Source organism: Homarus americanus, unplaced genomic scaffold, assembly GCF_018991925.1.
Source record: "Homarus americanus isolate GMGI-L3 unplaced genomic scaffold, GMGI_Hamer_2.0 scaffold34360, whole genome shotgun sequence".
NCBI classification, from domain to species: Eukaryota; Metazoa; Arthropoda; class Malacostraca; order Decapoda; family Nephropidae; genus Homarus; species Homarus americanus.
This window is the reverse complement of record NW_024739403.1, coordinates 12,316,831-12,331,638: the sequence shown is the minus strand read 5'-3', so window position 1 is coordinate 12,331,638 and position 14,808 is coordinate 12,316,831. Positions and strand designations below refer to the sequence as shown.

The 14,808-nt window shown below is 38.7% G+C and overlaps 1 protein-coding gene across 1 annotated transcript in view; it reads left to right on the top strand.

The window, feature by feature from the left end:
• Positions 1-10,708, top strand: part of LOC121874653 — a 52,273-nt gene extending 41,565 nt beyond the window's left edge. Inside the window, exons 2-3 of the mRNA XM_042378883.1 lie at positions 124-372; positions 10,369-10,708. Of these exons, the coding sequence (XP_042234817.1) occupies positions 145-372; positions 10,369-10,692 (552 nt within the window). The 5' untranslated portion in view covers positions 124-144 and the 3' untranslated portion in view covers positions 10,693-10,708. The remainder of the gene's footprint in view (positions 1-123; positions 373-10,368) is intronic.
• Positions 10,709-14,808: the final 4,100 nt, after the last annotated feature.

The window sequence follows — 14,808 nt, the reverse complement described above, 5'->3', positions numbered from 1 at the left end:
CATTGTAGTTTTTCTGTCTCCTTTTGGAGTAATTCATAAAGTGTAAGAGTGACTGTTCGTGTGCATTAGTCATAAGAATGTGGTGTGTATATCTAATATCTATTTCTTTTTTTATTAACACAGGTTACTTACTTGGAATATGTCATGAGAGGCTCCAGCCAGAGTAGAGAAGTGCTAACAATGGAGATGAACCAATCAGCAGCCTCTGTGTCCTTCGGGAAGAAGAATGGTTGCTACCTAAACCGAGGTATAGCAATCCTGTTAGGTATCCTCTTCGTCAGCGTCACGGTGGCCACTGGTCTCTTAGTCTATTACTATGCCCCGCAAGTCAGGGAATCAGACCAGAGGTCACTAGAAAAAACAGCAACATCGGTGAGTAGCCATTTTTGTTGCAGAATTAATCACATGTCAAATATTAAATCATCCATAGCTACACAAATTAAATGATTCAAAAGTAATCATTAGTAGAAACGGGTGGGTAATATTAAGTATTGGCATAATGTATTAAGTACAGTACAACAATGAATATACAGTACCAACAGGCCCGGAAACCTCAGGGTGTTTGAGGAGACTTGGCAGAGATTGTAAAGAAAATAATAATAAAAAAAAGCAGAGGAAGAAGACTGGGCTACCTGACCCAGCTCAGTTGCTACCTGACCCAGCTTGGAGAAGGTCGTGGCCCCAAGTGCTCCCGTTAGTGACTAAGGAAAATGGCCGCCTTGGATCGTTGTGTCTTGGGGGAAGAGGAGCGTGGTGTGAGGAAAGACGACCTACTGGCCACTCTGTTAAGGCAGCTGGGGCAGTTGAGGAGTGAGCTTGACACTCTAAAGGGGGAAAATAAAGCCCTCAGGACTGAACTCCTTCAGGTAGGTGTCCTGCCTAGCAGGACACCTGCGAAGGAGGAGCAAGAGTGGAGGGTGGTTGTCTCCAAGGGGACTAGGGTCAGACTCAGGAAAGCTGACCAGGGTGTGGAGTGTAGTAACCCCTACCAGGTGCTGGAGGAAGCTGGCAAGGAGAGGAGGGAGGATGAGGAAGAGAAGAGGCAGGACGATGTGGTGCCAGGAGAGAAAAGGGCAGTTGTTCAGACCCTGCCCAGTGGTAAGGTCGTGGTAGTTGGGGATAGCCAGGTGAGGTTCTTAGATAGGACTTTTTGTGCAAGAGATAGGAAACGTAGGACTAGGGTGTGTTTTCCTGGGGCTGGGATAGGGCATGTAGCTGAGAGGATAGATAGGGTTTTGTCAGGGGAGGGTACCAATCCAGTAGTGTGGGAGGAAACGATATAGGAAAGGTTAGGAGTGAGGAACTTTTCAAGAGGTATAGGGAGGCGCTGGGGAAGATTAGAGATAGGGGAGGGATCCGGATAGTATGTGGTGTCTTGCCTAGAAGAGGGGTTGGTCGTGAATGGCTGTCCAGGGCAATTGCTATAAATTGCCTACTGGAAAAACATTGTGCAAACAATGGTTGGGCATTCATTGATAACTGGCAACGATTCTATGGCAACGACTACCTGTACAGTCGTGACGGAGTACACTTGTCTCGTGCGGGGTAAAGACGTTGTCTGCATCCCTGGAGCGTGAAATTGTTACTCCAAAGGGGGGGTTTCGCCAGTAGAGAGAGGTCGGGGTAAGTGGGAGTAAAAAAACAAGCTGGTCCTGGGAAGTAAAATTGGTTACTCAGGACAAGGGGTAAAACAAAACCAGGGAAGGGTAGGTTTATATGTATACTATACAAACAGTATGAGCGTTAGAAATAAAATAGACTTGCTGAGAGCGGTTGTATGTACCGAGAATGTAGACGTCATAGCAATCACCGAAACTTGGATGAATCTGGCGAGCAAATTTTTTTTATCAGAGTACCACATAGAAGGGTACAACCTTTTTCACAAGCATAGGAAAGGTAGGAAGGGGGGAGGGGTCGCACTCTTCATCAAGGATACATTAAAATGTTGTATTAATAATTCAATAAAGGGTGAAATAGGAACCGAGTCTGTATGGGTAGAAATCACGGAAGGAAGAGAAAAACTAATTATGGGAGTGATTTACAGGCCTCCAAGTCTTGGGAAAGAAGCAGCTCAGCCCATGTGGCAGGAAATGAGTAGGGCAGCAAAATATAACAACCTGTGCATTATGGGGGATTTCAACTTCAGAAATATTGACTGGGACAACATTGTAGGTGACTATGAATCTGAAGACTTCCTAGACGCAGTACAGGATAGTTTTTTGAAGCAACTAATTACAGAACCTACTAGAGGTGACAATATATTAGACCTAGTATTAACAAATAAAGAAAATATTATCAGAGATATCACAGTAGGGGAAGAACTAGGTAACAGTGATCACAGAGAAATCAGGTTCACCCTAAATTGGGAAACGAAAAACAATGACAATATGGTCAGAGTCCCAAACTTTCGGTTGGCGGATTATCAGGAGTTAAGAAGGTACCTAGGTGAGGTCACCTGGGAACAGTCACGTCAATCACCAGTAGGTAGGGGTGAGGTCATAGATGACACAACAATTAATCATGACACAACAATTGATCATGACTATAATATATTCACTAGTATACTACATAAAGCACAAGAAAAAAATATACCATACAGAATAATTAGGTCAAATAAGAATGAGCCAAGGTGGATGACCAGAAAACTTAAACATGACATAGGAATATAGAAAGGAATATATAAGAAATTAAAGGGAGGAGAGGAGCAGCTCTGAAATAGGTATAATGAACTATCTAGGAATGTTAAGAAAAATGTAAGGAAAACAAAGAGAGACTATGAAATCAAAATAGCAAGAGAATCCAAGGCGAATCCCAAAAGATTTTTCCAGGTATATAGAACAAAGTTCAAGGACAAAGTTGGGCCTTTAAAGTCAGGGAGAGGAGAAGTGATAAATGGCAGTGAAGAAATAAGCAAAGCATTGAACAGCTACTTCTTATCAGTTTTCACAGAGGAAATTCTCGATGAAATTCCAGAGGTGGAACTGATATTTAACGGAAAAGAAGAAGAGAAATTAAAGAATATCATTATCAGAAAAGAGGATGTTCTTAAGAAGATAAATAAACTAAAGAAGACAAAATCCCCAGGGCCGGATGAAATTTTCCCTCGAGTCTTGAAAGAGTGTAGGGAACAGATTAGCGGACCCCTCGTAAACTTATTTACAAAATCATTAGACACCGGAGTTGTGCCAGACTTGTGGAAACAGGCAAATGTAGTACCCATATTCAAAAAGGGAGACAGAGCATCAGCGTCAAATTACCGGCCGATCAGTTTGACGTCAGTAGTGGGAAAATTTCTTGAATCAATTATAGCAGATAACATCCGATCGCATTTAGAGAAAAGCAAATTAATCTACGACTCTCAACATGGGTTTACAAAAGTAAACTCTTGTCTAACAAATCTGCTGACATTTTTTAGGAAAGTCTTCGAGGTAGTAGATATGACGAAAATTACGATGTTATTTACTTAGACATTAGCAAAGCATTTGACAGAGTACTGCATCAGAGGCTTCTGAGAAAAATTAAGGCTCATGGTATCGAGGGGAAAGTTTTAAATTGGATAAAATCATGGCTCACCGATAGAACGCAGAGGGTCAGCGAAGATGGTGTTAAATCTGAGTGGGGTCGTGTAACCAGTGGGGTTCCCCAGGGGTCAGTACTAGGCCCACTCTTGTTCATAATCTACATAAACGATCTAGATACTGGGATCATCAGTGACATAAGCAAGTTTGCGGATGGCACCAAAATAGGGCGGCAGATTAATTCAGGGCAGGATGCAAATGCATTACAGGAGGATCTAAATAAACTGCATGGGTGGTCTGAAAAATGGCAAATGAAATTCAACACCAGCAAGTTCAGCGTGCTTAATATTGGAAGAACAAATACTGCCAATGTATACAGCCTTAACAACATCAACCTAGAGAAGTCGACTTGTGAAAGAGACCTAGGGGTACTTGTAAGCCCGGACCTACGGCCTAGAAAACAGTGCGTTAATGTTCGAAATAAGGCAAACAGAGTATTGGGTTTTATATCTAGAAGTGTAAGTAATAAGAGTGCAGAGGTCTTATTGCAACTATATCTTGCGCTAGTCAGGCCGCACCTCGATTATGCGGTTCAGTTCTGGTGCCCTTATAATAGAATGGATATCAATTCACTAGAGTCGGTGCAGCGAAGAATGACAAAAATGATTCCGGGACCTAGAAACCTTCCATATCAGGATAGGTTAAAGAAATTAAACTTGCATTCCCTAGAAAGACGAAAAGTGCGGGGAGATATGATAGAAGTATTCAAGTAGGTGAACGGAATCAATAAAGGTGATATAGATAAAGTTCTTATAATATCCGAGCAGGACAGGACTCGGAACAACGGATTCAAGTTGGATAAGTTTAGGTTTAGGAGGGAGATAGGAAGAAACTGGTTCACAAATAGGGTGGTGGACGAGTGGAACAAGCTTAGCAACCTTGTAGTAAGTGCTGGAACGCTGGAAAGTTTCAATGGGAGGCTGGATAGATTCATGGATGATAGAGAGTGGTAGTAACTCTCGACAGGAGCTGCCATGCACAGGCCAACCGGCCTATTGCAGACTCCTTATTTTCTTATGTTCTTATGAATATTAGTTTGATTAGCGTTTGACTGAAGGAATTGGAAGGCTTCAAGTATATGGCAGTAGGTGTAAATGAATGGAAGAAGCTGTGGTATGGACATATTGAGAGAATGTACAGTGAAAGACTCACAAGAGAGAAAGAATAATTCAGAGGCAGATGGTGAGAAAGAGAAGGGAAGTTAGAGGAGGAATTGGAGATATTGGTGAAGGAGATGCTGGAAGAGAAATTATTAGTCATATTGGAACTAATGTTGTGCATGACTAATAAGAGAGTTTTGAGGAAAAGTGGTGCAACTGGGGTGTAAATATCACAATGGAAACGTGGATAAGATAAATCTTGATAAAATCACACAGGGAAACGGGAACAATGGAGAACCTTAGCTTTCGTCTTTATTCAAGACATCTTCATAGGCAACTGAATTTCAAAGACTGAGAGATAGCTTTATGTACACAGGGTGACCTTACAATACATGAGGTCAGGTCAAAAAACATGACATCCACTAATCCACACACCAACCACACAACAAACACAATAAGAAATTATAAGAACGGGCGACATAACTAGTTAAGTCACGTCAGGTAAAAAATATGAGACCCACTAATCATCTATCATAGATCTAACTTACATGCTTTGAAAGCATGTTTAGGCTTGGGCCACTGACAAATATATTTGTGTAACATATCAGTTTTATACTGACCATCACTAAGGTTTAAAGAATACATTTCTCTAATCAAACTTGCTTCAACCAGAAGTCTTTCTGTGATACATGATGATTTATACATGTCTAAACTGTTTTCCCAATCTATGGGATGATTATTGTTCCTTATATGAACGAAAAGTGCACTGCTTTCAGATGCCGTTCTAATATTGTAATTGTACACATAAACTTAATAATCCATTACGCCCTATCGTGAGTTCTGTGGGTTCTGTTATATACAAATTATCCAAGTGGTTGGTTACGATGCTATCCCCGCTTACAGAACAGTTATCTAATTCACAGCAATGATTTAATTGATAAACTCAAGATACACAATGAACCATGTTAATTGATAAGTTTTGATGTAAATCCCCTTTACACTAGAGTACCAGTGAATGACAGAGGCAACTTATCTTTAAGGAATGAAAGTAGTTTCATTCCTTAAAGATAAGTTGCCTCTGTTAGTTTTAACTAGAGAACATGATACATTTCTCAAACTGATAGAGTTATGCTTTACTGATAATGTTTTTAGAGCAAATGGAAAGTTTTACAAACAAATATTTGGCATGAGCATGGGCAATTGTCTTTCTGCTCCATTTGCCTGTAGTTATATGGAATTTTTTGAGGCTAGATTACTACCCAACATAGGTGACTTTATTCCTCCATGGTATAGATATGTAGATGATGTGCTTTGTCTATGGCCTAGAAACAGTGACCCAATGGAATTTTTAGACAAGCTTAATTATCTTGTCCCTAGTATTACCTTCAAAATTGAAAGAGAGAAAAATGGATCTCTTCCTTTTTTTGATAGCTTATCATGAGAAGTGGACATAACTATAAATTTAAGGTGTACAGAAAGCCTACACAGGTAGATAGCTTCATAAATTTTTTATAGAGTCACCGTGAGTCTTCCAAAATATCAGTTTTTCTGCTATGTTTTTGAGATGTTTGAGTATTTGTGACGCTGAATTTATCGAAGAAAAACTGCAACACATTCCGTCCATTGCACAAAACCTTGGGTACCCTTCATGGGCCAATAGGCCCGATGCAGTTTCCTCCATTCTTATGTTGTTCTTATGTTCTACTCAAACTAGGCAAGTTCCTACATTCAAGAATATTTTGACTACTTTATCGCAATGAATTTATCCCGTTAGTTCAGTCCCTTAAATTACTAAACATTAAAGTTGTTTTAAAGTGTGATTCAACTATTACTAATATGTTAATAAAGAATAGCCCAATCTTGAATGTAAATGGAAGTGTTTACTGTATGTCATGTAGCAAGTGTAATGGAAATTATGTAGGTCAGACTGAGAAAATATTGCAACTTAGAATTAAACAACACAAGTACAATATTAAAACGGCATCCGAAAGCAGTGCACTTTTCGTTCATATAAGGAACAATAACCATCCCACAGATTGGGAAAACAGTTTAGACGTGTGTTAATCAGCATGTGTTACAGAAAGACTTCTAGTTGAAGCAAGTTTGATTAGAAAAATGTATTCTTTAAACCTTGGTGATGGTCAGTACAAAACTGATATTTTACACAAATTTATTTGTTAGTGGCCCAAGGTTAAAAATGCTTTCAAAGCATGTAAGGTAGATATATGATAGATGATCAGTGGGTCTCATATTTTTTACCTGATGTGACATGACTAGTTATGTCGCCCGTTCTTATAATCTCTTCTTATGTTTGCTGTGTGGATTAGTGAATGTCATTTTTTTTACCTGACCTCAGGTTTTGTATGGTTACCCTTTGTACATAAGCTCTGTCTCAGTCTTTGTAATTCAGTTGCCTCTGAGGTTGTCTTGAATAAAGACGAAAGCTCAGGTGCTCCATTGTTTCCCTTTTCCCTGTGTGATTTTATCAATAAGTAAATAAATAAATAAATATATATATATATATATATATATATATATATATATATATATATATATATATATATATATATATATATATATATATATATATATATATATATATATATATATATATATATATATATATATATGGGTGGTCCAAAATATCACATATTTGTATACGTTTTCTCCACAAGGTTTATTTTTGTCCATTAGGTACAAAATGCATCCCAGAAAAAAATTGGATCATTTAAAGCATATTTAGAGGTCAATCCAATGTCCTCTTTTTTTCCATTTAGTACGTAATAAGGATTTTTCGGGGCTAGATAAACACATTATAAACACATTGTCTTTATTCAGCAAAATACAATTATAAGTTTTACAAATTACAAACTAAATAACTCTAGAACACCAATACACATTCTTTATTTGTATCCCTTCATCATAGCAGCTTTGCTTGCCGTTGGTAACTTCTTGCGATGAGCTGCAACAACCTGTAAAAGGTACTGCTTTTGGTCCTCATTTTGCGTTATAGACTCATTATAACGCTCTATGAGAGCAATTGCCCTCTCTGCGCTGTCATTCACCACCTTCATATTTATCGCACGATCTCTCATTGTGATAAACACTTCATCGTCTTTCCATGTTTTGGGATCCTTACTCAAGAACAGTTGTGCTCTTTCTTTGCCATCTAGTGTAAGAACATCAAAAATATCTAATGTACGCTCAGTAACAAATGAGGCCACATTACTGATAGGAGTTTCATCAGATAGGACAATACGCCTTGAAAAGTCCTGTTTCTTTGGGCACTGGAAGTTTTGTACCATATTCTTCTTGGTTTCAGTATCGATCCTGTCATCAAATAAGCTTAGACCGATAAGATGTTCTGATAGATACCAGAGATGTCGGCTAATTGCTGCTTGTGCTGCGTGTGCAACTTTCTCATGAGGATATTCCTTTAAAACCTTCATTAGCTGCAAATCATTGAATGGAGCTCGAACAGCCATTGGTGCTTCATGCCAGAATCTCACATACATTATGCTCACAAACAAAGCCAGTTGTGTGATATTGTTTTCTTCCCGTGTTGATAATGTGAATTGATGTTTGAACAGATAGATTTTGAGAGCATAGATTCCTTTTGCCATCCATCTTGCATGGTGTGTAGGACCAGGAACTCGAAAGGAAACCTTACTACTTGGCAGTCCACCAAGAAACAAAAGAGCTAGTTCTAGAAACTCCCTATAATCATCTCGTGGCTGATTATCCTGCAGGGCTACTGGCAAATATTCAAGCAACTCCTTCCTTAGAATTTGAAGCATTGGGTCCTCAAACATGCTTTCTGGTGCTGGAATGAAGTCATTGAGCGAAATGGACCTCCACTGCTTTTTGAAGCGCTTAAACAGAATAGTCTCAGGACTTCCAGTTGACCCACAGATCAAACTGAAGACATCGCTTAGCATAATTTCTAGCACATGGTGTCTGCATGCTATCCAAACAAGTTCCTGTTCCAGTTCATCTTCAATGCGGACACATGCTCCACGATGTAATCCTGTATTGGAAGCAGTAGTATCAAATACAAGTCCTTTAACCAATTTCTCAACATTCCATGATTTAATTGCTTCCAAACATGCTTCGGCCTGTGCTTCTCCAGTTTCTCTCTCTTTTTTGGGTACTCCTAGCAGCTTCTCTTGTCCATTAAATGTCACCACAATGGCAATGCGACTAGCAGTTGTGTTCTGTACGTCAGGAAGGAGTTTTCCGTCCCAATGTAGGAGAAGAGGTTCATCTGGAGAAAATGATTTTCGGTCTGTTTCAGCTGCTTGCTTACGCCCACTTGCTCTGTACCTTCGAATCGTACTCCTAGAAAACGACATGTCTGCAATATCGTGTCCAAGAGCTTGTGCTACAGCCCCAGCTACATTGAAATATACCCAATATAATGTGTTGTGTATATTAAGACTGTATCATGCGGACAAGAAAATTCAGTCCTACACTACAAGTATAATATGCAAAATGGATTGACCTCTAAATGTTAATGAATATGGATAAAATTTTACAGACCTTATCTATGAACCAAATGAACAATTTTAAGGCTTGTGGAGGCAATATATTACTACTTATATTTTTTACCATATAGTTTTGGACCACCCTAATATATATATATATGATATATATGATCAACAATCTCACCAACCAGGAGTCGAACCCTCGACCTTATGCAATCATAGACTTTGTTATATTTCACACAAAGTCTAGGATTACTTTTGGTGTCCTTGTGGCACGGTGGTAGCAATCCCTGGTCACACGCATAAGGTCAAGGGTTCGACTCCTGGCTGGTGAGGCTGTTGATTTTATATATATATATATATATATATATATATATATATATATATATATATATATATATATATATATATATATATATATATATATATATATATATATATATATATATATATATATATATATTGATAAAATCACACGGGAAAAGGGGAAACAACGGAGCACCTTAGCTTTCGTCTCTATTCAAGACATCTTCAGAGGCAACTGGATTACATGGACAGAGAGAGACTTAAATATACAGGGTGACCTTATTAAACATGAGGTCAGGTCATAATGATGTCATCCACTGATCCCAACACGTAGAGGAGCTTAAGAGAAAAGGGGGTGACGTGCTAGTCAAGTCAGGTCAAAAATAAGTGACCCACTAAATAACTATCCTACATCCAGCTCCAAGGTTTTCAAAGCATTTTTAACCTTGGGCCACTGACAAATAAATTTATGTAACATATTATCAGTTTTGTACTGACCATCACTAAGGTTTATTGATTATAATTCCTTAATCAAACAAGCTTCAACCAGAAGTCTTTCTGTGATTTATCTTATCCACGTTTCCATTGTGGAGCTACATGAAAAAAAAAAAAAAAAAAAAAAATATATATATATATATATATATATATATATATATATATATATATATATATATATATATATATATATATATATATATATATATATATATATATATATATATATATATATATATATATATATATATATATATATATATATATATATATAGATAGAGAGAGATAAATAGATAGACAGATAGATTGATAGATAGATAGACAGATAGATAGATAGATAGATAGACAGATAGATAGATAGATAGATATACAGTATAATTATATAACTCTTTATTTTTATTTTAGTTTCCACAACAGGCCAGTCCAGAAGTGCCAGAACGACTACCTACCTTTCAACCACCTAAAAAGGAAAAAATAAATGTAAGACTGCCCAGGGCCCTCAAACCTCTGCACTATATGGTCAAATTACAGCCTCTTATCAACGGGAATTACAGTATCATCGGTTATGTGGAGGTGGAGATGGAAGTTGTAGAGCCGACCTCTAACATTACCATACACATAGCAGATATAATAACGAAGAATGACACTATCAGGGTGAGTACCATAATGCACCTTCTTCATAAAGATTTTGAGAATTTTAATAAAGTGGAACTACCCACTATACTGTAATTGTTTTCTTAACATGTGGTATGTAGAAATATGAAGGAGAGATAACTAACGATTAATTATTCCTTAAAAATTTTGAAATACATTTTGTCTTTCTCTCTCTCTGTATATATACATATATATATATATATATATATATATATATATATATATATATATATATATATATATATATATATATATATATATATATATATATATATATATATATATATATATATATATAATATTCAGAAATTTCAGAGTAATTTCAAACGCCGCGCCATTGGCGATACTGAGTTTTCAAGGTCGTCTGAGGGAAGAGAGGGCTCCCCGCACATAGTGAGAGGTTGTGGAACTAGGCCTATATGATATTAAATATAATTTGCCGAATTAATAATGATGCGATTCATGAAGTTAAGGGACTATTATTGAATTTGGAATTATTATAGATCGTTTATCAGTCTGAATAATGTTACTGGTGTCCCAAGGAGTTATTAGTTAGGCGGAAAATATGTCACGTAGGCCTAAGCTAGCGCCTTGGAGAGACGCGACGCTGGCTAGGTCAGTCACGTGGAGGCATTCCGTCTAGCAAGACGTCCCTGCGCGTCCGTCACAGAAATAGTCACGTGGCCTAGTCACCTGTGTTGCACTATTGCAGTATAACAAGTAAGTCTCATTCGATCTCAGACAGGGTTTAGATAGGGCAGTGATAAAGTTAACAAGAGGTAACAGTGAGTTCATTTCAGGGTTTCCGTCAGAACCCACTTGACCGCGAGTTTGACTGCAAGAAATTGACTGCGAGAGATTGACTGCCGTTTGAGACTGCCGTTGATGATTGAGGGTGGCGATTGTCGCCATTGGCCCGATCAGTGTAGGCCTGTCACTGTTTAGCGGGGTATCAAAGGATCTCTTGAGTGAATCTAGCCGTCTGGGTGCCCAGCTGACGACGGGACGATCGTTGGGGTTCATCAGCTCTCCTCTACCTCGGCTCACAATACCACATGTCTCAAGCAGCTTAGTGAAACCCTCTTGCTAACGGGAAGCTAAAGCTTCTGTCAACTGTACAAGGTCTGATTGGCTCACTCCCTTCCGTTTCATGGATGTACTGGGGGTAAAGTGAATCCAGCTGAGTGATACAGGGCCGCACACTGGGGCCAAGAGTCAGTGGGGTTTAGAGGTACACTTTCCAAGGTGAAGAAAGGCTGATTTGGGCCTTAAACTACGGGTGCCTGTTGGTTGTGCCTTAAACGACTGCGGAGTGCAGGTGGAATCTGTGTGTGTGTTAGGTTAGGAAGCATGGTTCACGGGTATTGGTGGACTCGGTAACTTCTTAATAATAGTGATAATATTTTTGTGTGTAGTTAATACTATTTTTCAGTTACTGATGTTGTCTGGCTGTGTGTAGTTAATATTTCTTAAATAATTTTGATAGTATGGTTTTTTAATGTTGTGTCACTAATTGATGCTAGAGAATGAGGGAACTGTTTTTCAGATGAGGTTCCTCCTCTGTTGTAAGTGATACTGTGATTTAGTTCCTTTAATGCATGTAATATTTCTTTATAATTTCAATCTCAGGTATAACCTTTGTTCCTCAGAGTAGTGTTTAAGTTAGGTTAGGAGGTGTGCATCTGTTGGGGTAGTACAATTTTGTGGAGTGCCCTGAAGGCCTACTCAGGGTGGTGTTAATAAGTTGTTATTTTTTTATACCATTTTCGCAGTGGTGGATATTATTTTGTGAAAACCCTTAAGGCCTGTTTCATGTGTGCAAGCAACACTTCTTAATACTTTGAATTTATTGATGTCTAATGAGGCATTGTATGAGTTTCTAATAATTTCAATATCATGTATAACTTTTATTCCCCAGAGTAGTGTTTTAAGTTCAGGTTAAAAGGTACGCATATTGGTGTACCACTATTTGATTGTGTTGTAGTGTTGGAGGGAATATAAGTGTCTAAATTTTACAGTGTCTCATTCATCCCAGTCACAGACGCTATCCTTCCACGGGTCACGGACAATTCATTTTGTTAGTAAATTTAAGTGCTCTTGTGCTGGTTCGGTATTTCTCACTAAGGGGCGCTTCCACTGCCATTACCATCTAATAATCTTTAATAAACCCCAAGTCAAGTGAGAAAATAAAGTCCAGTGATTCCGACCGGTTACATATATATATATATATATATATATATATATATATATATATATATATATATATATATATATATATATATATATATATATATATATATATATACTGTATATGCTGATAGCCACATCAGAAACCAAAAAACACGAAGATCCCAAGCGCTTTCGTGTAATTCACATCTTCAGGGGTGAGTACAGTACAGACTCCTTGACTCAGCCCTGAAGATGTGAATTTCACAAAAGCGCTTGGGGTCTTCGTGTTTTTTGGTTGCTTTGAGGTCGATGCCACCCAGGATCTTATTATAATCGTTAACTATTTTTTACCTGATGACCCTCTGCCTTCGCCTGTTGATGACTTGTGTGAATCCGACACTGCAGAAGGTCCTAATCAGCACCTGCTCTTTACCCCACCCGCCCCCAAACATCCTTGTGTAAGGTGAAGTGCAGAAGCATTTACAGCGCCTAACAGGGAAGCATGCCAAGTTCATGCTGGCCTTATGTCTCATGAGTTAAGGGCGTAGAAGCCTGAAGAGTCAATGGTTTATGTCTAAGCAAGTTATTGGAAGCTCCAACAACTTGTCCCTGAATACGAATTCACAACTTTCGATTTACAGCAGGTACCTACTTTGCTGCTTGGTGACATCTTGCTTGCAAGGCAAGAGCGGTACCGCTCTACCACCTAAGTTTTACATTTTTATCGACATCCAAAGAAAATTGAGCACAAAGATCAAGTTTTTGTAAACAATTAGAAGCGCCTATATTTTGTCTTGTAAAATATAAACGATTGGGCTGATAAAAATACCTAATATGTACTCTTGGCTGTATAATTGGAATTAGGCCCAACACAGTATCAAAATATTATTATCAATCACAAGGAGTGACCAGTCTTCGCCCATCAACTGAAGTTTATCTACCAACCATAATACTCAAGTTTCCAGCACTCACACTGCCACTAAAAGACCCTCACTATATCCCTACACCGTCATCATGCAGGTCCTTACTCAGTGCACGACGGCGCCAACACAAGCTGCAGGCAGAAATGTGTTATGATTCATACTACGGCCTCTTTCCTCAACCCATGACACCACCTCCCACCTCTCTCTCCCTCCACCTTCCACCTCTCCCTCCCTCCACCTTCCACCTCTCCCTCCCTCCACCTTCCACCTAGTAACTCTCCTTCCCACTACCTACCACCTCTCCCTCCACCTACTGCCTCTCCCTCCCTCCACCTACCACCTAATACCTCTCCTTCCCTTCACCTTCCACCTACTACCCCTTCCTCCCTCCACTTACTACCTCTCCATCCCTCACCTACTACCACTTCTTCCCTCCATTTTCCACCTAATACCTCTCCCTTCCACCATGTACCACCTACTAATTCTCCCACCAGAGGCGGTCATGGGCATAGGCGGTATAGGCGGCCGCCTCGGGCGCTAATTGAAGGCGAGGGGCGACATATTACGCTTGATTTTGTTTGTCAAATAGGCTAAAGCTGAAATTTTGCATTTGCAAAATCTAGGGTAAACAAGAATTTTTTGGGGTAGTTTACCTATATTGTAGGGTATTCAATGTATTATTTGTAATAATAAGCAAATGCTGGAGTAATCTACCGTTGGAATACAGTATATTTGTCCGTTTATTAAATTTTCTAGCGCAAATGCAAACACCCGATTTCATCTTTCATCGGAGAAAGGATGGGAGAAAATACCACCACCAACACTTCAATTAAACACAACAGCCTTTTCTGATTCTGCTGAAAGCTGTTGTAGACAAAAGACTTTTCCATGATAAAGGGAGGACTTAACGACTGGAACAAGGCAACCGCCTTGCTCAGTTCATCATGTAAACATGCCAAAACACTTAAAATATTTGAGAACATGAAAAGAATTGGAGGTGCGTATTATATAAGGGGAAACCACTGATAAAATAGAGTTGGCACTCCTTGAGGCTGAGAGGAAGTGGTTGCCCTAGTACATTTTTACAGTGAGGAACATG